Source organism: Gadus morhua, chromosome 1, assembly GCF_902167405.1.
Source record: "Gadus morhua chromosome 1, gadMor3.0, whole genome shotgun sequence".
In the NCBI taxonomy this organism is placed as follows: domain Eukaryota; kingdom Metazoa; phylum Chordata; class Actinopteri; order Gadiformes; family Gadidae; genus Gadus; species Gadus morhua.
In genome coordinates this window covers 25,888,418-25,911,920 of record NC_044048.1, presented here as the reverse complement: position 1 = coordinate 25,911,920, position 23,503 = coordinate 25,888,418, and the positions used below count along the sequence as shown (strand labels likewise).

General features: G+C 42.5%; 3 protein-coding genes across 4 annotated transcripts; all 3 read right to left on the bottom strand.

The window, feature by feature from the left end:
- Positions 1-205: 205 nt before the first annotated feature.
- Positions 206-1,391, bottom strand: her3 (hairy-related 3). The gene is made up of 3 exons (XM_030364521.1): positions 1,197-1,391; positions 989-1,070; positions 206-836 (listed from the first exon to the last, which is right to left on the bottom strand). The coding sequence occupies exons 1-3, from the start codon at positions 1,341-1,343 to the stop codon at positions 322-324; spliced, it is 744 nt and encodes a 247-aa protein (XP_030220381.1). The 5' UTR covers positions 1,344-1,391; the 3' UTR covers positions 206-321.
- Positions 1,392-9,484: 8,093 nt separating this feature from the next.
- LOC115541611 (taste receptor type 1 member 1-like) lies at positions 9,485-14,581 on the bottom strand. The gene is made up of 6 exons (XM_030353464.1): positions 14,391-14,581; positions 13,939-14,242; positions 13,056-13,778; positions 11,837-12,040; positions 11,053-11,173; positions 9,485-10,673 (listed from the first exon to the last, which is right to left on the bottom strand). The coding sequence occupies exons 1-6, from the start codon at positions 14,579-14,581 to the stop codon at positions 9,739-9,741; spliced, it is 2,478 nt and encodes an 825-aa protein (XP_030209324.1). The 3' UTR covers positions 9,485-9,738.
- An 814-nt stretch (positions 14,582-15,395) lies between these two features.
- rer1 (retention in endoplasmic reticulum sorting receptor 1) lies at positions 15,396-23,480 on the bottom strand. 2 transcript variants are annotated; one of them, XM_030351543.1, is made up of 8 exons: positions 23,363-23,480; positions 21,799-21,884; positions 21,284-21,388; positions 20,890-20,986; positions 20,057-20,135; positions 18,004-18,139; positions 17,687-17,741; positions 15,396-15,938 (listed from the first exon to the last, which is right to left on the bottom strand). In XM_030351543.1, the coding sequence occupies exons 2-8, from the start codon at positions 21,877-21,879 to the stop codon at positions 15,928-15,930; spliced, it is 564 nt and encodes a 187-aa protein (XP_030207403.1). In that variant the 5' UTR covers positions 21,880-21,884; positions 23,363-23,480; the 3' UTR covers positions 15,396-15,927. The 2 variants fall into 2 exon arrangements, with proteins under 2 accessions (XP_030207403.1, XP_030207393.1); XM_030351533.1 differs by having other exon boundaries at positions 15,396-17,741.
- Between the last annotated feature and the right edge of the window lie 23 nt (positions 23,481-23,503).

Sequence of the window (23,503 nt, the reverse complement as noted above, 5' to 3'; positions counted from 1 at the left end):
TACCCTGTGCTGTACAGAACGAACAAAGGCCTATTGGAACTCCAGACAACTCTTATTTTAACAGGTTACCACGATAGAAACATTGGAAGAACCGAATGGACGTTTGCCTGCAACATACATTTTGTTTTGATATTTGTAAGTCACTGAACTTTCTTTTTTGTGCCTGAGCACATAAACAATGAAATGCTTCACATTTATTTTCACTTTTTTATTCATTATAAACCATCTATTTTACATGCATATCATTTTACAGTTCACTATACAATACAAAAATACAAAATCATACATTAGATCACGGTCAATAGTCCATTTCAGTGAATTCTACCACGGCCGCCACATGCTTTGCTGAATACTCGCTTCCCCGTCCCTGGGACTGCCGTGACAAACACTGAAAACTTTATTGGACTTTGTTGGTGTGTTGCTCGGGAGGATCCCAATAACTTGTTTGAGGACGAAAGACTGTCCTTCCGCTTTGACCTCAACCGGAAGAGTTTCGTAGGACTGGAGAGATGTGCTCGTGTTGTTTGTTTTCGTGGCTCCGAAACACCCTACGGCCGTGTTGGCGGTTCTTCTCCTCGAGTCGGTGGCGTTTAGAGCGGGAAGCAGGCGCTGGCGCGCGCCGTCTCGCGCCACCACCGTTCCCGTGTCGCTGTCCAAGGTGCTGGAGGCCTCACGCGGCCCTTCGGCGCAGTACACGTTCTTGGACACGAGGTGCGATAACGCCGAGCCTTCGCTCCCCTGGACCTGGTCCCCCAGCGACAGGTACTGGTGGACATTGGCCAAACAGCTGTGGAAGCCGGCTTGGTAGTCAGAGAAGCCGGAGGTCTTGGAAGAACCTGGAGCAAAGAGACGGGTTGATGCTGAGGTTAGGAAACGAGTGCCACGGTGGAGGGAAAATAACAAATGTATTTTTTTTAATGATTGAGTTGGACCAAACATGTGCCACTTTTAAAATATGTTGACTTCATGGGTTGTGGGGGATACTTACAGCTTTGAATCTTCTGAAGACTTCTGAGATGTTTCACGGTTAATTCCAAAATGTCGGCCTTCTCCAGCTTGCGCTTCCGAATCTGAAATGAGAGAAAGGGTCGAAATTTTAATCACGGAGGCCTAATAGTTTATTCAGTTGGAGGGGAAAAATGCAATATGTTGACGGTGGAACTTAAGTTTTAACTACGTTGTACACCGCTGCTTACATTGGTCGTGTAGTAGCTCTCGAGCAGCGTCTTCAGCTGGTCCAGGCACCTGTTGATCCGCGCCCTTCGTTTCTTCTCCATGATCGGCTTGGACACCTTTCCAACTCTGGTGGTAGATTTCACAAGGCAGTCTGAAGCTCCCACCATCCTGTGTGTAAGTCCTTCGCTGGAGTCCTCGGAGTTAATCTCAGTGCTTCTCTGGCCACGAATGAAGGCGGGGGCTTGTCAGGGCGGTTATTATAGCCTCGCCGGGCGCCCACTTAACATCTCAATGCAGTGGCCTGCTCCTCGCGCTTAAGTGAGCAGCGCGAGGCGCGCCGTCATTTGTCAGCCGAGCTCCCATTGGCCCACACAAGCCCCCCCGCTGAATAAACTGTTTCAACTATCCTCAACTCATTTAGGACCTATGCATTCCATTTAGGAACCATCGATATAATGCGATTCGAAATGTCAAATCGTATCATTCACCAAATTCAATCGTTCTCGGCCTGAATGTAGGCTCATTGAAAAACATAGGGCCTAACCCTATTATATATATAACCCGGGATACATCGTAAACTCTCGAGCGAGTGATTAACTATAAAGCCCTCTAGCAACGAATGTGCAATTTACTGAAAACTGCGGCCGAAGGGCCAAGTTTAGGAGAGGCATCGACGTGTGGGGTAACTTTGGGGAGAGCCATAAAAATCCATAACGGTTAATCGTAAGGCAATGCTTTTGTGAGCGGTCAGACGGACCCTTCTAACGCATTTTATTCATGCTTTAATTTCCCAGTTTCACGCCGAGAGGTAGAAGGCAGAACCGTGGAAATGTCCTGCATGTGTCCAGAAAATCCCGATTTTCTGGTCACCGCGTATAGGAAAACCTGTGTCCCCCAACGCAGTGGGTCCAACAGCCCGCCATACGGATAAAACAATGCGCCATTGACAAACTTTATCATCAACAAAAAGGCCCGAAAATGTCTGTCTTTTGTAGGCTATAGTCTTCGGCCATTGTCAGCTCGTTTTGTCTCTTCTCTCCTCCGGGCTCGTAGGGGCACCGAGGAAAATCGCAGGGCCGCCCTCTGTCCTCGGTCCCTCGCCTCCCGATTCTCCACACCGGCTCTCTAAAGGGACGGGCCTTGGGAAAGTCAGAGCGGCCGGGACAATGCGCGCGCAGGGCTGACGGCGCGCATTGTGCACCGCGCGTGAAAAAAGACCTGGCGAGGAGCACAGTCCAGGTCGATCAGAAAATAGCGGGTCACAATATTTAATAACATAAGGACCCATCGATTAACGTAAATCGAAAAAAGTTGATTGATCCATGCTACAATGGGATATTCTGATTAAAAAAAACAAACGCACAAAAATCGGTCCTATTGGAAGACACGCGACAAAATGGTAGAAGCTCTCACATGTCAAAGATGCCCACTTCTTCCCGAGGTTGATTCCTCACACAATGGATATGCTGGAGATGACAACTGCGCGGCCGGATAAGAAAGGAAGGGGCCTGCCTCTGTGTATTCAGTCCTGGGCAAAGCGCCCTGCTGAAAGGCGTCAGTTTATAACTATTAGGCATTGATCTACACTTTCTTCTTTCATCCCTTTAAACCACTTAAGTGTGGCTCTTAAAAAAACAACAACAATAACTTAGAAGCCGCAGTAATGTAAGTTTACGTTCATGACTGACACCACATTTGATATTGTTACATATTTAATGTTCAATATATAATTGATTTTTATCAATCTCTTGCAATTTTTCCTTAAACTAATACCGTTTATAACGATGAGAGTGGACCGACCCACTGGCTGGTTATAGCTATCGTCTCACAGTTCAGAATCAATGCTTTGAGTTTCTCTTACAATGGCACAGTCCCGCTATGTTTACCCTTGGTTTGAACACACGTCCATTTAACAAAATATAATCCACCGGAGAAACGGCCGATTAGCCCGCAGCCCTGCTTTCTGCCGCCCTAACGCAGCGTTAAATGGGTATGACATAGGAGCACAGTGCGCTAATGTAACAGCGCCTATTGCCTTCCTTTGTCCTCACCTCAAGTTGCATTATCTGGGGTTTCACGCACGCCTCTAACACGAGGACGTGGCGGGCATTTCATGGTTCAGCATGAAATTGTAGTACCACAGAACACGTTTGGATATTTTTTTGCCTTAGAAGGACGGATTTCACCGTCGATTATGCGGCGTATCTGCAATTAGTGTTGGTGGAAACCCTCTAGGAAATGTCAACCCATTGGGCCTGTCTGTAAATAAACAGGGTCAGTAAATAGACAATTAATTCGGGATTCATCAGAATATATAGGTGGTTAATCTGGCAAGACACGAACATGATGGATATTTGTGAGGCATTAAAAATGTTGGCGCCAAAGACCGTTTTCTAAAATGTCGAAGCGACTATCCATAAGAAAAGCGCCACGAGAAACGTGTGTCCCAATTGGACATGATAATGGCCCTGCTATTAAATGACAAGTTAAGTGTTTATAAAAGGCTCCATGCAGGGCTCTCTTTCCACTTTCACTTTTCAGGCCCGGGTCATTCATTAACCACTGCGCTCTTTGTCATGCAGGCCTGCCGGCGGGGGCCCGACACAGCTACTGTTATAATTGGAGTATTGGGCCACTTGTTAACAACAATTAGTGAAGCAATTATGCAATTACCCGCAATAAACTATTTTTTTCCAGCCAGGAGAGTTGAGTCATTAGCAAGGCAATGGATACATTAGTCTACCTAACTGGTTAAAGTAGCGGTTTCCATGGGCCAAAACCTGATCTGTATCCTTGAATTAAACATGCACAGGCCTCACGACATATGCTAGAGGAACAAGATGTTATGCAGGCCTACAGAACCCGTCCAATACAGCCCATATAGACGGGGATAGTGTGACGGTGCCTTAAGCGGAGAGAATCGAGGTACCTCCTTCTATTCACAGGGACCTATATAGCAACACTGGTGTGAACAGAACGTGCATTGTGAGACCAGCCACCGAGTTATACCAACAGGTACACCGGCAGGTGCAGTCACGACGGAAGGTTTTATTATCGGAATGATGTTGGCGGTGTGGTTAAAAGGCCACGCGACGGACCTGCGGACTGAGCTCCGATCAAACATCAAATAGAAATAGCATCATGAATTTCTATAGACTAGTCCTCAGGTTATTTAAGACTTCTTACTTCAGTTTGGACGCACAATGGCTTCTGTTTGCCTGTATGTGCCGGGGTTAGCGTCTGAAAGGAGCAGAGGTGCACATTAACATCGCTTAGGGTTTTCTCAAGCGCCGGAATGAAGTGAGTGGAAAGTAACTTTATAACTCGCTGGAGGATGAAGGCTTTGTGGAGAGAAAGACACAGGCGGCCCACAAAGGCCGGGCGCCTTTGTTCCACACTAAAGCGCATGGGTATTGATGCGCCTTGAATTGCAAAACATCTGCCATTTACGTCCAGTGTAGGATACTTTAATTTAAATGAGCAACTACGAATGCACTTTAGCCCACAACTTGGGCTAGCACGCAAATAAACCGTAAGAATCATACCAGCCATGCCTACCACATCAACATTATGCCTGCCTGTATGAATTGAAGTCATAAAAAAAAAGGAATAAAGACAGCCACAACTAGGTAGGCCATTATAGGCCTAATGTAGTCCTTGAGGTGGTTTTACCTTTCACAGAGAGGCGTTTGATCCGCTACATTGTCGTCTTTTTAATATTCAAACATCAATGTCCTGAGTCCTGACCTGTTGAGTCCTGATGGGTTGGCTGTGCCATCTCCCATCTCATCTGAATGAAATGATGTCCTTTCGACGTGGCACTGGGCATGCTCAATAGGTATGGGCTACGTATGGGCTACAGTAAATGAATATGGGGCATTCACGAGTTAATGTTAAGCTAATTTGACTCACTCCATCTCAATGAATTTTTCTTACACCACTCCCTTTGTTAATTATTAATTCCGTCCCACAGACTGTCCCCTTGATCGACATTCTAAAAGCCCACTTAGATGTCTTAAAACAATATGTTATGGGATATAAAAAGTATACTTTTTTTTTTTAGCTGTAGTTTAAATTAAAAACGTGGTCCTTTCTGGTGTGGGGGATATAACAGACATGTCTTGTGGCCGATGTTGTCCAGACGCATATGGGCTTTTATTTGAAGGGACAATACATTAAGACAAAACATAAAGACAAATCAGGTGCAAAAAAAGAAGGACCAGTTACCCACCAGAGCTTTCCCAGGGTATTCCTTTATGTGGAAAAAGTGGAAAATTGGAAAGTACAAGTGAAAGGCCAGGAGGCGTTCCCCCGATTTTCCTCGCTCCATACCTCGGCATCAGATATCTGCGCTCCGCTCACAGGGCCGCTGTCAGCGTGTTGGGGTCGTTGAGGACCACAACTTAACAAGAGTCTCTTATACTCTGGTGTTTATCAATAGGTCTATATTAAGGTATTTGGGTATATGTTTGATCACATATCCTATATTACACGTTTATTACCAATACAGGCCCAATCGTCCGCCGCAAATGAAAAGGTATTTTTGGGGAAAAATATAAAACGAGTGCCTACTTCAGTTATAATGAAATAAGCAAAACATTTCGTTGCACTTTAATTTCTGAATAAAATCATCCATCGCAGTTCACAGAGGTTAAACGTCGAGCACGACGCCTTAAACTGGTTTTTATGCCAACGTGTGCGGTATGTATCTCTGAAATTGGTATGAAATCGTCAATTTGTTGGTGTCAGCGTCCGGCCCTCCAGGGCGCCATATGCCGCGCTAAGGAGCGCTAAGGAGCGCCGCTATACAGCGCAATTTAGCGATTCGTTCCTAGTTTCACGGTCCTCCCTCTCCGTCGACCTGCCGGGGAAGCTCAATAGCCGTTGCAAAATGGCAATTTACCCTGCGGAATGGTCACATACCCCCCGGGGCAGGCTCTATTCTGCCTCGCAACGTGGGTATCCTATCCACGCAGCGCGGATCACTTTGAACCCTTAAACTGAATACAATCATTAAGTCATATCACCGTATCTGCGTTTAGCCTCCATGAACTGTCAGTTATGTCGACTGGATGGGTGTGTAGAGTGTATGCTATACAGAGTGATGGTACACAGGTCTCCCTCGCCCTACAGCGGAATCATGGATGCGGAGCCATAGAGGCCGGAGCCCTTTGTTTTATTTACACAATTTAATAATGGACTGTCAATATCATGCAGGACAGATCATCACCAGAACATAAATAACGGTTTATTGGTTTGAATAATCCAGTTATTAAGAATAGAATCTTGATTAATTACATGAGGTTCATACAGGCCTAATGTCCTTATAGAAAGAACCTTACTTGATCCAGTAGAGGAAATAGCTTATTGCAAATATGCTAGTCTTTCTAAAGAGACACAATAGATTAAAGATTTTTGTGTTTCTATTGCAGATTTAGACCATTGGCTGGAAAACGAGACATAAACACCTTCACTGGTCTGCATGGCACACACCATCGGAATTTTACATAACAGTTAAATATATCCTTCATACTGTATAGAAAGACACGTAGACTAAATATACAAAACAATATGCAAACCGCATCAAACACAGCCGTCTATTATATGTCCATAACTAAATCCATCGCGGTTAAAACATCTCTTGCACACCTGCTGCTCGTACATTTAATCTCCTTAGAACGTTGCTCAGACGGCTCCATCTCTACCTGGTGGACAACACCAGGAACTTCTCTAAAAATTGAAGTAATAAAATAATCTAAGCAAGGATCATCTTCAATAACCAACACACTATAAATAGTAATCATTACGAATATTCTAAGATATCAGGACTAGTGACAGGTCAGGATAAACTAAAATAGGATTCATTGTCGGTCAGGAATTTGCATTTCTATTCTACCCTGGTTGAAAGATCGATTGCTCTAAATAAAATAGCAGTGACTGTGGCTCCCCCTGGTGGTAGGTCAATGCATTTTGCAAACGCCAAGAGAAAAAAACACGACTAAATCAAATGAACCACTTTAAGATTAGATTAAGTTTATTCATCAGAGATACAGTTCCCCAAACACGATGAAACTTTCGTTTACCATTAAAATCGTCATGAAATATTCAACAAATACAGAGACGTTTTCCCCTTGGAAACATATATACTTGAATGAAGAGTCGGGATTTAAAACTTGTGTATTCCCTCCCACAGTAGTTCCTTTACACTGAAAATACAAAATGTTTACAAGATACATCAACATTCAAAACCAAAATAATTGTCAGAATTCTAATTGCCTTCTAATGGGTGTCTTGAAAGGCGCCTCTAAATTAAATGTATTATTATTATTATTAATGCCAATTCTTTGCCGAGCCTATAAAGAAACTGAAAGTAGACTAAACAAAACCCCACAGAGTTTAAGTATTTTGAGGTTAGTATCCTAGGTATCAAGCAAACGTAAAGCATTTCCATAATATATGCATTAGTAAATTAAAGAGACCAACCATTATGGCTGATCATTTTGTGTGGAATAAATAAACTCATAATTTAAAGGTTGGATAGGTGATTTGCTTTTTTGGCCATTTTTGCAAAATTACTTGAAATCCTTATCATAACCCGCTTACAGCCACTGAGTTAGAAGTACTGACATGAAAATTAAACAAGTCAATCATCTGTGGAACGGGCAGGGCTCGAAAAACTCCAGCCAATCATTTCCATTGCCACCGAGTTGCATTGGACAGTAAGTACGTCAATCAAACGGTCGTACTGCACTCCCCCTCCCCCGCGCCCCGCGCGCGACCCCTTCGTGCAGTACTCGTGACCCAGAGCTCGTGACCCAGAGCAAGCTCTTGTTTGTTGTTATCCTGCGGTAGCTACTGGAACTAGTTAATCCACATTTGGACCTAGCAGTAGAAGACAATTTCCATGGCAGACAAGACGCCACCATCCCCACCACCACCACCACCACCAGCAAAGAGAAGGAAAACTCTTTTTCAGAGAGTAATTGATAATAAAAACGCTGAAAGAGAAAAACTGAAATCAAGAATAATCATAGGCGCTGCTTTCGAACGTTGGCGGCAACTGAAGGACGAGAAGGGTCTAAAAACCGATGCTTGTGTGGCGGTTGACCTAGTTTCAAAGTTTATACCGTTTATATTCGGTAATACCGGTGTGGAGACGAGTGTATTACTCGGTGTGAAAATGTCCACACCGCGGCAACCCTGGTGAAAACCAGGACTTCCAATACAATTATATGAAACAAACATACATTTTCTAAAAATAGTAATGATTTATGTGACCGCTTAATGTTTATAACATCTGGTCCAACCATAGCAGCGAGAACGTATTCTCAGCAGGGGGTGCTGGAAAAAAAAAACCTCAGCCTGCACTAGACTCGCAACTCGTTACATTGATAAAAAAAGATGTATAGTGGCGCAGCTCAATTACACCAGTGCATGCGCGCACGGTTGAAAATCGATCGTTCACATCCAGCTGCTCACAGAACAAGTTTAGCGCACCACCGCTACCCTCACACTTTTTCATATAACCTTTTTTCAGCACCAGGTCATATGAGCATTAAATAAATGCTGCGTCTCAAAATGCCTTGGACAGCAGCGAGGATGACTCGCTTTGCCACGGGCCGAAACAGTTCGGAGCGACCGCAGCCAGAGCGAACACAGCGGGGCAGAGGAGTGTCAGGAATAGTCTTTGGTGTACACATCAGTACGGCCTATTTGCACTACTGTTTAGTGGCAATGCAGTGTTTTATTCGATGCCTTTTTATTTTCGTATATTATTTCAATGAATACAATTTATTTATTCATAAAAAACGGATCTGGTCTTCAAATCTTTTTTCCAAATATAGGTCGTCTTACAATGGGGTTTGTGTTTATATTCGGACCAATACGGTACAGCGGGCGCTCACATGACGTTAAGCATTTCCTGGTGCATAATGGGACGCTTCAGAACCTAAAATCCCGTTTCTCCCCGTTGACACGACAACACATAACCGGCGTTTTCAGAAATCTCCACTTTGGCCGGAGTTTTTAGAAATGATCGTTTTCTGTGATAAGACAGGGCCTCGGACAGGGGGTGTTGCAGCACCCCCAGCACTCCTACTTCCCGCGGTACTGGGTGCAACTACAGCTGAATGTAGTGCCATGTTGTTAAACGAAAACCTACGCTAGCCTGGCTCGCTCTCGCGCATCTCTGTTCGCGCTCGTGCATGATTGCGCGTCCAGGTACTTGGAATGGGTGGAGTCGGAGTCAGCGTTGAAGGAGAGGGGGTAGGACCATTTGAGTTGTGTATTTTCAAAATCTGCTGGCGTTTCGCAAATCACCTACCCAACCTTTAAATATAGAAACGTTTTTCCTGCTCACGATACTACAAAATCCGTAATGCTACTGCTTAGGTCGATACCTCTGATTCTCTTACTGATTAGTTAATTAAGCAATCCTAGTTTTGTCATCCAATTGATTCACAGCCTCTATACACAAACAACACAGTGTTCCTAGGGCCAATAAACAGAGCATACAAAAAACATTCTAGACTGTATTCGAATTCGAATGAAGAGGGACCCTCTTCACTGGCTGCTGATTTGTTTGGTATAATCCTGGATAAGTTCCTGGAAGTAGTGCGGCGTGTTATTCTGGGGCTGGAAGAGGATGATGTAGCACTTGGGCAGGAAGTAACAGACCAGGATGGCGTATAGGCTGAAGAGCACGGCCAGGGCGTTGAGGGTCTGGATGTACTCGCCGTGGTAGATGGTGTACTCTGTGAGGAAGAATACCCAGGTGAGGATGAGCAGCAGCAGGCAGAAGGTGATGGCCTTGGCCTCGTTGTAGTTCTTGGGCAGGTCTTTCCCCATGTAGGACAAAGCGAAACAGAGGACTACCAGGAAGGCGAGCAAGATGGCCGACATGGAGAAGAGGATAGAATGACCTATTCCACAAGCGAGTAGGATCTTGTCCGGGTACAGGTCGGTCTGGTTGACCGGATGGGGGGGGCTGGAGGCGTAGCCGGTCGTCAGCAGTACCGCTTGCAGGAGGACCGGCAGCGCGATGAGCCACCACTGACCGTGGTGCTTCATATACAAACTGTAGAACTTGGGGAACTTGGCGGCCATTTTGAAGGCGCAGACGATCTGGAAGGCGTGAACCCAGAAGCACGCCAGACAGGCGGTGTAGAACAATATGAAGGGCAGATATCTCAGGATGCAACTGGCGGTGGACGGCTTTTCGAAGTAGAAGAAGATGCTGATGGTACACAGGGCGAGGGAGACCAGGATGATAAAGCACATGAGGCCGCCGGCGGACTTGACCACGGGCGTGTTGTGGTGGACGAGGAAGAGGACGGCGATGGCCAGCGAGAGCGCCGCAAGAATCATGGCGCCAACAATGATCAGGATGGCCATGGGGTCCGAGTAGGGGATGTACTCCACCGAGCGGAGCTGGCAGGATGTGCTTCCGGCCAAAGACCATTCAGATATGGAGCATTCCTGGCAGCGATAGGCGTCGGCTGTTTATGAAGGAAATGTATGAGTAGGCAGTCACTCACAGAGAAGGAGGTTATGGCGTTTATTTATTTGGTGGAAAAAGGATCTGACTCAAATGAACAAGATTTATTACTCTGAGGTTGGGTGGTTTTTGGTCATTTTTTGCAACACTTCGACTAGCAACAACTCTAGACCCACGATAAAAAGTACTCCATTTGGTCCAAAGTCTTCAACACTCATCAACAGTCGTTTGAAATCATTCCTATTGAAGTAATATAATACATTTTACAATTTAAATTTTGTCCTGACAGTGACAAAGTAAGAAAATCCGAAAAATACAACGATATCAAGTCCAACATGCATACTAAAATATGATGATAGCATGGAATTTCTCTTTTTTACCTGTGATGTTCAGATAAGTTCCATTTTTACATTTCTCACATGTAAAGCAACATCTGTGGATTCCTTCTGGTGTTTTTGCATATCCAACATCACATTCAGGAGAGCACACTGACTCAGGTACCTGTGAGAACAGTCAAAATAAAATCCACAAAGCTTTTAAAACTTCTTAACTGTCCAGCCTTATCCTGCACACCAGATCTCTGGCAGGAGACTATAACAACTTCCTTAAATCCTTTCACACAAGTAAACAAACATGTACTAAATTTGTGTGGCTTTTCCTGTTGTCTCGGTTTCTTCATAGATGGCCACTGCCCTGGTTACCTTCTGCAAGAGGAAGCCGTAGAAGATGGGCAGCCAAACCTTAAAAGTGCTATTGGTTAGCTATTATTTGAGTGTAATTTGTGAGGAATGCCATAGACATTCATCCATCCGACATTGGATGGTGAATCATCTGTGAGATTCAATTTAGGGTTGAATGTGGGTTCCCTGGTTTATTTCTGCATCTCTTCCCATATTGGTTCGAGGATTCCATCGTGCCTGTAAATCACAGGCCTATGAATGCATCACTTCTCAATAGCGGAGAAACGTAGGGAGGGACCAGAGAGTAGGGGACATCCAGTGAAACATACATTTCACTAAGTGTATGTAGTTATTTTATTTTCGAAACGTTTACGTCACAATGAAATCTAACCAATATACAGATTTGCTCTAAACGATGTCCTTCAATGTCTTTAAGGGAGGTAAATTCCAAAACTTTAAACTGCGGTGTGTAATATCGTCTTACCGTTCCATTTGCGTGCCACTGAATCAAGCTGCTGTTAATGGACAACACGACTGAGGGATTGGTTTCATAAGAGCCCACTTGCGTGATAACGCCCTTAGCCAAGACAAATATGTTCACACTGGGGAATTTCAATCCACCAAACTCGTTAAACTGAATAGTCATATTAAGAAGCGTCAAGTTGGTCTTCTTCACTTCATTTAGAACCTGAGAATGATGTTAAAAAAATTATTAAAGATGCAGTTATGCAATAACTGAAAGTCAGTGCCATACTAATCATGCATTACATGTTCGCTACAACCCTGCGTTCACACCAAAAGATGCATTTGCTGCCCGAACGCGTTGACGCCTGAGTTTTGCGGCGCGTCAAATCAAGTTTTGCGGCGCGTCAAACTTTTGACGCGCGTCAAAAGTTGAAATATTTCAACTCGGGCAGCATTTGACGCGCCGCAAAATACGTGAACGCGCCCTTCGCCCGTGCCCGGCAGCGGGCACGGGCATGCCGCGCCGCAAATCAGATTTTGACGCGCCGCAAATCAAGTTTTGCTGCCCGTTTTCTCGGCAGCAAATGCTGCGGCAGCAAAGCAGCAACGCGTCTCTACATTCACTTTGAATGGGATCACGACGCGCGTCAACTTTTTGCATCTTTTGGTGTGAACGCTTAGATTTCTTAAAAAAGAATATCGCTCGATGCATTCATACATACAAATAGATAGGCCTATACAGAGACAATGTTATTGCGTGAGGTTAGTCGAAAGAAGGTTCAACTTGAGATTGAAACTTTCTAAGTGGACTATTAATGTTGCTGCAGGTAAAATGTATTATTTGTCTATAACATGTTCCGATAGCCTTGCTTCAGCATTGAGGGGTGAGAATATATGTTTCGAGTTGACTGCCCTGCTTGAGAGACAATCTAGATGTTAGACCGCTCCTAATTTCTGACCAATCAGGGTATCTCTTCCCTGACAGTTTTAGGGAGTTCATCGTGTATGTTAAATAATCAAAGGGTACGTGAACCCCTATTAAAGAGGGAGCGAAGATAAAGTGGTTTTCCTTGTTTAGTTTCAAAGTCTTGCTATCATTCATTTTACAAATCTCGAAACCTACAGGCCTACAGCAGCTTTGACCACATCTTGATCTCGGTTTGAGAACCGAAGCAAAGAGATAGAAAGATAAGAAGATAAGAAAAGTATGCAAATGATTCATCTACAGGTTTACTTACCATGTAGGGGTACACTGTACCATTGACCTTGCACTTGCCCCTGTCACATTCCAGCACGTTGTGAAGTGCCTGTGCAATGGCATATGTAGCTGTGTAAACTTGGAAATTATAAGAGGCTTCCTCCGCAAGTATGTCTTTGCCCGTAATATCGTCACAGTTGCAATCTTGTTCGCAAACAAAATCTCCTGTTACATTATGGGGCTTACTATGATTTTTTGAATTTATAAAGTCTTCAAAACCAGAAAGGTTAGCGGTTTTCTCAGAGACTCCCACTATAGTTCCAATCCTTTCAATTTCACTTCGGTTGGTAAGACTTTTGCTAAAGAACCAAGTGTCTGTCGCTATCCACACTTTGTTGGTGACATTATGTACTACTGCCGCCTCAATCAGGGCCAACGCTTTCGGTTGAACAGAATAAACAACAATCACAGATATGTTCTGAAGATCTATTTGTTGGAATACATTGAGGAAATTCGTGTTATCATCGATTGCAGCGATGTACGCCAGGCATATCTCCGTGGGTACCACTTCGTGAATGCAAACTTCAAGACCATCTTTTCCAAATGCCTCATCGCTGTATAAGAGAGCGACCCACGTCCACTTGAAGTGCTGCAAGACCCGAATAATCACATCCACCAAATCTTTGTTGGAACCGATTGTGCGAAGGAAAGCTGGATATTTGGCTCTCAATGAAAGGGCGGAACTCGAGGCTGCGTAACTGATCTGTTGAAAGTTGTAGAACAATTATTATGCAATTAAATTAGAACTGCTTTCTCACGTAGGTATATTCAAACCCATCGGTAAAAGTAGTCCTTAAACAATTAATTTTCCCTAAAGAAAAGACATAGATAGCCAAATACCAATTAGAGGTTGAAATATTTACCAAGGGAATTAATTTGAGCGTGAACAACGGTGCTATTGCCAGACTGTCGGCGCTGGAAGACGCACCGATCACGCCCATCACCTTGCCCAAGGGCCTGTAGTCACTTGCCTCCCAGCTGAACCGGATCGATCCGTTAAATGAGATGAGGTCCAATACACCAGGGAAGTTGTAAATGGGTGAGCAGTGGTCCAATATCTCATACCCAAGTTTCACATTTGGAAGAAGGACGGTTGAGTTATTGATTTCTTCTATGGTGAACCTCATCACTTGAAACCTCCGGTAATTGGCCCGGTTAATTGGCTGACTGCAGACAGAAGGAGGTTGTAGAATGCTTGAGTTAGGATAAACACTTACCTGGTCTGTTTATTTACTTGTTATTAAAACTCAACGAGTTGACCTGGTGCAAATTACATCAGCAGGGATAGGAAATATGAGTTACACATTCAACCTACCTAGAGCAATCGATAGCCTCTGGTCTGTCCAGAATAGTGCCGTTGGCGAGATGGATATTGAACAATCCACCCAGCAAAAAATCTCCATCCAAATTAAACTCTGAAGATTCCTTCGTGTATCTGGATAGGACGTGGTGAACAGTAAGGCCTAGAGCTAACAGCAAATAAATAGAAACAGAAAAACCCTTCATATCTGCCACATTGTGAGGTCGATTTGAAATATTCCAAGCTTTAATACCTTCTGATGACGCACCCGCTGTGTTAATTTCCATGTCGTTATGTATGCTTCAGTCAGTGCCTTAATAAATGGTACAATTGTTGGTTGAGAGCAAACCTATATGCAAAATTGAAGGCCACAGTAATTGTGGCGTGTTTCTCCTGATCTGATCTGATCTTTCTATCTGATCTAGGCCTATTTGATAGATTATTCAAATAACAAAGTCCTCTGGTTAAGTGTTAACCCATCAATAAATAATCATTAATTATTAGAAGTTTGAAATGACTAGCTGGGTATCCGTATTCGAATGTCTTGTATGTCGCTGTTACTTCTCTGAAATGGTCTGCATTCTTGTCAGGCTCATTCACAATCAAGTTGAGCACGCCCACATTGGAAATATAGGCTTCTGGAATTGAAGATCTTTAAAAAGGGGCTGTAGGTAGGCTACGATTTAAAAGTGGTTCTGATTATAAGTCGATTTAGACCATAGACCAATCATTTCCTCTCAGATAAGTTCAGGGAATCTATCAATTTCTTTGGTTGTTTAGTTTCCAAACCTGGCCCCTCCTGCCCACTTTACAACGGTCATCTTACTTACAGCAGCATATAACAGACTGCATTCCCTCCTCATGGCCCACATATCAATATAGGCCTACAACTTTTTACAGTTGCTATAGCCTACTACTGAAGTTGCATAGGAGAAAAATACAAATTGCTGTTTAAACTTAATTTACTAGGCCCCATCTCATTTCATTTAATGTTCACAAAGGATAAAGCAGACCCGAATGTATGTTTTATATGGGACACGCCTCTTTAATAGCATTTGAAGTGAAAAAAAATTACATTTAAGTTATTAAAATCAATGTTGTTTATAACTGCAGCACAAGGAACCAATAACATGCAATCAATGAGATATTAAATAAATCAAATTTAGAACCCAATTGGCAAGTTCTGCTAGCATTAATTTCCAAAAGGACAAACGATTGATTTTACAGTTGAAAACCATGTGATGCTTGGAAAAAAAACCTCCAAAACAATCTTATATTTTAAAATATATATACAAATCCTCATGAGAACCCTCTGAAACATGGTACTTTTTACAGGAAAGCAAATAAAAGGACACATTTTTTGATTCCCTATTATGGTGCCAGTGAAGGTATTCAAGAAAAAGAAAAAAAGAATCTCTGGTTACAAAACAGAAACTAATCCCAGCATACTGATAAAAATGACCCCCAAAAATCTGAGGAGGCAGCGGAAAAAAAAGTGATCGCCAACCCCTTCATCCTTTTGTTACAATAAAAGCTCTCAATCTCAATTTTCTTATGTTTCCTCTGCAAAAGAAAGAGAGAACAATATTTTTGCTTGGAATGATTTCTCATTGTTCATTGTCAATCAAAATACACAATCTAAGGGAGTATACACCGGCTAGTCTACATACACAGAATAGCTAAGGGGACATCTTAAAGGTTGGGTATGGAATTCTCTTTTTTGGCCATTTTTGCAAAATTACTTGAAATACTTATCATAACCCACTTACAGCCACTGAGTTAGAAGTACTGACATGAAAATTAAACAAGTCAATCCTCTGTGGAACGGGCAGGGCTCGAAAAACTCCAGCCAATGATTTCCAGAACCACCGAGTGGCATTGGACAGTAAGTACGTCAATCAAACGGTCGTACTGCACTCCCCCTCCCCGTGCGTGACCCCTTCATGCACGTACTCAAAGCTTGTGACCCAGAGCAAGCTTCTGTTTGTTGTTATCCTGCGGTAGCCAATGGAGCTAGCTAACTAGCTAATCCACATTTGGACCTAGCACTAGAAGACAACCCTAAACTCCAACCTAGCTAGCCTGGCTCGCTCTCGCGAATCTGTGTTCGCGCTCGTGCATGATTGCGCGTCCATGTACTTGGAATGGGTGGAGTCAGAGTCAGCGTTGAAGGACCATTTGAGTTGTGTATTTTCAAAATCTGCTGGCGTTTCGCAAATCCCATACCCAACCTTTAACCAACATTATAATATCAAATTCCTCAGCATTGGAGAAAACTCGAATTTTAGTCAAATGTGTTTTTGTTTACTTTTTACTATGGTCATCAGAAGATTTACTCTATTCTGGAAGAGCATACTGGCAGCCAAGTTTGGTAAAATGGTTTCTAAATTATAGTGTCCAAAAAAACCCACCAAAATAAAATCATACAACAATTTAGTCTCCGAGATTGCCCAACGCCAGGAGAGTCCATCTCTGTTAAGAGTGTTCGGAGCTTATACGCTAGTTAGGCTAACGGCGGGTTAGTGGCACTTGAACTTGAATTATGCATCCCAAAGTGTCCTTTTGGTGAAACGTAAGGGAATGGTATTTCCCCCAAAGGCTTGAACCACCTACGACGGCACAATATTCTAGGAGAATGTTAGTAGTTTTAAAGTTGCATGCCAATCCAATACAGGGCTGTTGATCAATGTTATGTGTAAAATGGCTATTTAAGCAGCCATCTGAAATCAGTCAAAGACCTCACGAGGTCCAAAGCAGGTTGCATGAGACATTCCTTCTTTCAGAGACGTTTTTTGTATGACGGATCAAAATACTGATCAAAATAAACCAGATTTGTTTCACCAAGGATTAATAAAGAAAGAAAAAAAAAGATGATATCAAATAAAAGTATAATCTACAGTCAAAGCTAAATGATTCCTTCAGGGCAACATCATACTTACCAGATGGCTTCTAATTATGAAAAATAAAAGCCATGCTTCGTACAAAGTACTGGACATAATGCCCATCAATTCCCCCAATGAAGATAAGTCTGGCCAACTGAAATCCCAATACCTTTTTTATTCGAAAAAGGCCACATTTTCACACTAACAGAGCCAGTCTACTGCTATAATTATCCATGGCTGCCATGTATGGATCAAATGTCCGAAATCATAATGTTATTGTGTCCTTTCAAAAAAAATAATAACTTGCTGACCCTCTTCAATCCCCGGCTGATCTTTTTTGAATCTCAAATATGAAGGAGGGCGAAGGGAAGAGGGATCGGAGGTTAGTTTTTTAGCTAGCAAAAGGTTTCGCTGTGTCCTGTTCCTTGCCTTTGTAAGTCCTCTTCCCATGTGTGAACGGTAGGTATCTGTACTTGATCATATGCTAAAGGACAAAGATAGAAAAAAAGACTGTTAATATTTACAATGACTCCTTTCAAAATCATAATTCATACAGAAAAGATTCATTTAAAAAATAACTTAACCCAATGTAGCAATCAGCCTGCATCATTAGCATTGGCTAGGGTTGATGTAGAGTTTGTAATTAACCATTACATTTTTGGTCTTTATTGTGGACCACAACCACAAAACAAAAACAACGACAGTATAATGGCAGTGATCTAGTGGTTGAACTAGGGCTCCCCTACCTTGATCTGCCTCTTCATGGTGATGCAGAAGAGCATGATGAAGTACATTACAAGAATGGGCCAGAACACTGGCACGTTGAAGGCTTCAAAGAATGTGCAAATCATGGCTATGACGATGCCTTTTGTCGCCGAATGCCTGGTGGCGTGGAAACAAAACAACTTCAAATGCAATCCGTTAAAGACAACACATCATACAACATCGTTTTTCTTATATGATCACAATGTGTGGACAGAATTTTATTAACGCAAAGTTAAACAAATGTAGAGAAAATGTTCATGTGAATCCAAGGCTCAGTTATGGCTCCATGTTGACGCAACGCAATGGTTACGCAGACGCTTCGACGCAGTCATGAATCGGTTTTGGTTCTGTGTCAGGTTTAAGTGAGCGGCCAATCACAGCCCTTGCTACTGTGACGCCTCGACGCAAGGTTACAATTTTTGGGAGGGGCATGTCAGGCCCTTGCTGTGGTAACAAGGAGGGTCCGCAAGTCACAACGTGGATGGGTCCGTAAACCCACTTGCATTGCATCACAACGTGGAACCATAACTAAGCCATAACTGGGTATCACATGACATTACACACCTTATCATAATCTACTTTGCTAGACTTGTTGTCTACAGGAAATCGGCATGTATACAATCATATTTGTGACACAAATAGGCAACTTTAGCATTGGAAAGCCCAGAGGTTTTGCCTGCATCATTAGGTTCTTTTAAAGTCAAGCTGCAGGTGGGAAAGGGATTTCTAGGAGTTGAGATTAGCCTAAAGCAGGGCTATTCAACCTCCTTATCAAGTGGGCCGAAAAGGAAAATCACTGGGGGTTCATGGGCCACACAGAGTAAAACTACGTGAATGAATCGCTACAAATAAATCATACTTAAAGTAGTGTTAACTTAATATATATAGTACTACTACATGGAATAAACTTGTCAGACGCATTCCTTCCTTCTTCACTTTTAATCGTATCATTATAAAAGATTTTGTTCTCACATATTTTGGACACGTATTTAGAATTAAACAATGTTGTTTGAATCATCACAAAACAGAACTACTGTACATATGAGACATTTTGAGCCAGTGAGTCAGTGAGAAAGATTGCACTGCCTTGTTTGCCTAGTTTGGCTCATCCTGAGACACTCATGCAGCTTCTCATAGGTCATGGAGCAACGTGCCCTTGTTCTGATGGCATTCATATGAGAAAAGCAAGACTCACACGTATCGGTTGAGCCAAACATTGTCGGAATAAGTGATGCCAGTTCCTGATTGTGGGATACTGATACTGGCTAGTATCACCGGCTACACACAGAAACCTGGTTTGCATTCAACTATGTTTCTCCTTTATTTTATTTATTTTTTGCATGCAACCTCTTGCGGGCCAGAAAAAAATTGAGAGGGGCCGCATTTGGCCCACGGGCCGCTAGTTGAATAGGCCTGGCCTAAAGGGTTCAACAACATGGGTCCCAGAGAAAGGTAAACCAAACAGATGGATGGGAGCATACTTACTTGACCTGGGAAGAATTCTACACAAGTAAGAATGTGGCCCATCCCAGATATAAGCAAATCTTTGCTTTGCATCTTTTGAGATGCAACATGTTAGTGATTAGAGACAGCAGTGGCAGTGATGATAAGTTCAATTTAAATGCAACTTTTATTCAAACAAGTTTCAAATAGTTTGTGGTAAGAGGAAACAACATAGACCCATTCAAACCGCATGCAAACTCTATTTCTGATGTCGATTTCCTAAATCGACTACGAGGGCGTTTTGCATCTTGACATAAAATAATCATGTGAGGTTCAAAATGAAACCTGTGGCACGACACCAAAATGCTGATCTAAAATGATTAAAAGCTATTGCCAGGTATAAAGCTGTACATGTACATGCATTAAAACTCCTAATTACCAAAATGGGCGAAATACACACACACACAAACACAGACAGAGACAGAGTGTGAAACCACCCTAGTTCCATTAAACACCACATGAAGAGTTTAATTTGAGATTGGTTCACCCATGGGTGTCCTTCGGCGGCCGGGCATTCGGGTGGGATCTTACCAGAATTTGAATTCGGGCAACCTCCTGATGAACGGGCGGAACTCCTCGTTCTGCTTGGTGGGAAGGGATGGTCCTTCATCTGCAGGTGAGACCGGGTTAAACACGTCCACCCAGTGGTTATTCAAAACTCGCTTCACGCTCAAGGGATAAAACAAATCATAGCCCGATAGAAATCGTCTGCTGTAATTAAGGGGTAAGGACGTGGTAAATATATGATTTTCTTATCCCAACCAGCTAATGACACTTTCCTCTTGGTTTCAAGAATACCCGGTCTTGCCGTCAGCCAATGTTACTATCCTTGAACAAGCTTAAAAAAATAGGATGGCCCATCTGGATGGAAGGATGGATTCTACTGTGTAACTGGACTGTTCCGACTGGTTTCCAAGAGGGTTTACAATTAGTACAAGTCAATAGATGTGTTTTATTCGCAGGACAGACAATACGGGTGATCCAAGAACATGGTCCCATTAAACCATTTTTACTATCCGTAATAGAGCACCTAGACAGTGTAGACAGAATTGAAAAGCTAAGTTGAAGTAGATTGTACCAAGGCTCACAACAACTATACTATATAAAAGCATGTTTAAAAAAGTTTGAAGTGTGAAAGTTACATAAATGAGATTTACTTTGAGTAGTATTATATATTAAGTAATATGCTTTGTTTGTATTCACTTACCACTGTGTTGTAGGTATGAAACCACAACACCAATTCACATATATGTGAATGAATACATACAGAAAGGATTTTCCTATTCATTTCATATTGTCAGGAACGCCCGTCATTCACATCCTCATCACAACAAGTGGATCTGTCATTGTTCAATTGGGCTTACCTTCGTCAAGCATAGAAGGATCCACCTTCGGTGATAGAAAGGCGATGAACAGGTTTAGATGGTATATACCCAAAGCGTATGTTACTATATACCAACCCTGAAAAGCAGCAGAAGGAAAATAAGAGGAATTACAACACAGCCAAGACCAAGCAAAGCACTGGGAACAGGAATTACGGGATTACTTTCGCTTTGTTAAAACACACTTTAACTCCGGCATATTGTAGTGGCTGTATCAGGTTGAAAAAACTGCCCAGTAGTACCACTAGTACTAACCAGTACCGCAGTGCTTGTTAGACCTGCATTCTACTAGATTATTGACCCAACGTTGTCCTAAGGTTATAGTAAGCATAGCATTGCAAACAACACTATGGAACAGTTGGAACCTACAAGTTACCTGCAATATGTACACTCTGATCATGTAGACAGCCGTCAGGATGAGAGTCCCTGCCCATCGCCCTATGTAGAAAGGAGTGGACTTGTCTAGCCATGACTGGTAGATCTGGAGGAGCAAAGAGAGGAAGAAATAGAACACAATTGAAAAGATCATGACATTGAAAGTTGTTTGATTGTTATCACAACATCCTATTTACAATATGTATTGTGAAATTGTAACGTATTCAGGCTGCACAAGAATTTACTATGTTAACATATGATGCATCTCCGTTTAGTCCGACTCTTCCTCAATGGACCACCATGCTTTTGCAGACTATTTGCACCCAAAAAAAGAGATTCTCCAACTTTCAAAACAAACAATTATGAAAGGCCCTTCTTGCAAATACAATGTTTTCAAACATGTTTTTGTGAAACCAACATGACAGCATCAGATCAGTTTTCCAACATAGACACCCATCCAAAAGAATGTTGATGGACAGTTGTCAATGACATGGGTCCCGGTCGGCCCTACGTTACCTGTCCTAGACGGGTGAAAAAGGCAGCGATTGTGGACGGCCTCCCATGGATTGATTCCCCAACACTGTCCCCTTCTGACATTCTGTCTGTAAGGAAGAAAGACCCAAGTACATGTTACATCTCTAGTATTTACCACATCTTATGATTATTCTTATGATGAGTCTAGCCAACACATAATTGTGAAAGATAATTGCAGGCATTTACAAGCACTGTGGTTGCCCAACCCCAACTTCCGTATCAAAGTCACCGGTTTAAGCAGTTTATGTAGTCTGAGGCGCATTGTGGCTGTAGATTATTTGCAGATAAATAGCAAAGTCAAATTTAAACAATGGAGGCAAGATGTGCATTATATATATAAATGGAACGAATATAAGACATTACACTTTGCTGTCAAATTAATCGTTTTAATAGCACAGTATTTCTAATGTGTGAGAGCAAACTGATTGATATTAAATGTTAGTATTTATTATGCACCTGAAGTTGTGGTTGTTTCAATTATCTCCTATCTATCGCCACACGATCTCCGTATCTACTTGCTTTATGTAGGACATGGGCCTACAAGATTCTACACCATGATATTTGGAAGATAGTAAAATGTCTTATAAAATCCATATCAGTAATATGTGTATAACAATTGTGAACAAGACTCAGTGTATGCTCCAAACCATAGCGGTAACGTTATACATACAATTTTTGCAGTACTACATGTTGTAGTACTACACTAGCAGCATTTATTCCTCGGCTTGATAACCAAAAGGTCGTCAATGCTATGCGGTATGTAGGGACCTAGGGTAGCTTTAATGGGAAGGGGGAGAACTGGGTTGATGGAAAAATAGGTCCTAGAGGTTATTATACTGTTAAAATGAATGAATTATATTAGTAATAACCGAAGGAATAAGTGAAACTGTCTGGTTTTTAGGGGCTTTCTCCCATTAGCTCGATTACTAGCCTGCTCCTCAAACAGCAAACCAACAGGCTATATTAATTCAGCTAGCGTTAACAACACATCTATAAAGAAGTAACATGACGAATAAGGTTGTCATCCTTTTAGTTGAGCCTTTAGTGATATTATTACGTTAATAACGATTGGTTACAAGCGAGTGGAATATAGCTAGCCATCTAGCAGTAGAATATACCCCTTCTCGAATACTATGCATGTTGTAGTTCAATTTGAGCTGAACTCCTTCAAACGCCTATGTGCTTTGTTGAATGAAACACTACAGTTTCCACAATCCACAGCGATGAGCGTTTGCACCGGAAATTCTCTGCGTGTAGTATATTGCAACATTCTTCCAATGTTTACTCGTGGAATAGCTAAGAAATTAAACTACAACTACCAGCAGAGGTTTCGTGAATTTGACAACTCACTTCCGGAGATGCTGCACTTGGCTAGCAACAGCAGCTAAGCAAGCTATCTCATTGAGGAATCCCACTGCTATCGTATCACCACAACAAGATAATGTATTGGATGTTTTTTTCTATTCAATAGCTACATTTTCTTATGCATAACACACCTATCAATTTAATTCAGGTCTGGTTTGTATTTAATTTGCAAGACACTTACCTGATGTGGCAGCTGTGTCACTCCCGGCTCGACCTAACTAGCTACCTAACAAGCTAACTCTCAAGCTGGCTACTGTGAACACGTCACTACTTCCGGGACGGATAGGGTGGAATGCGGCAGACAAGGTAGTAGAGCTCCGAG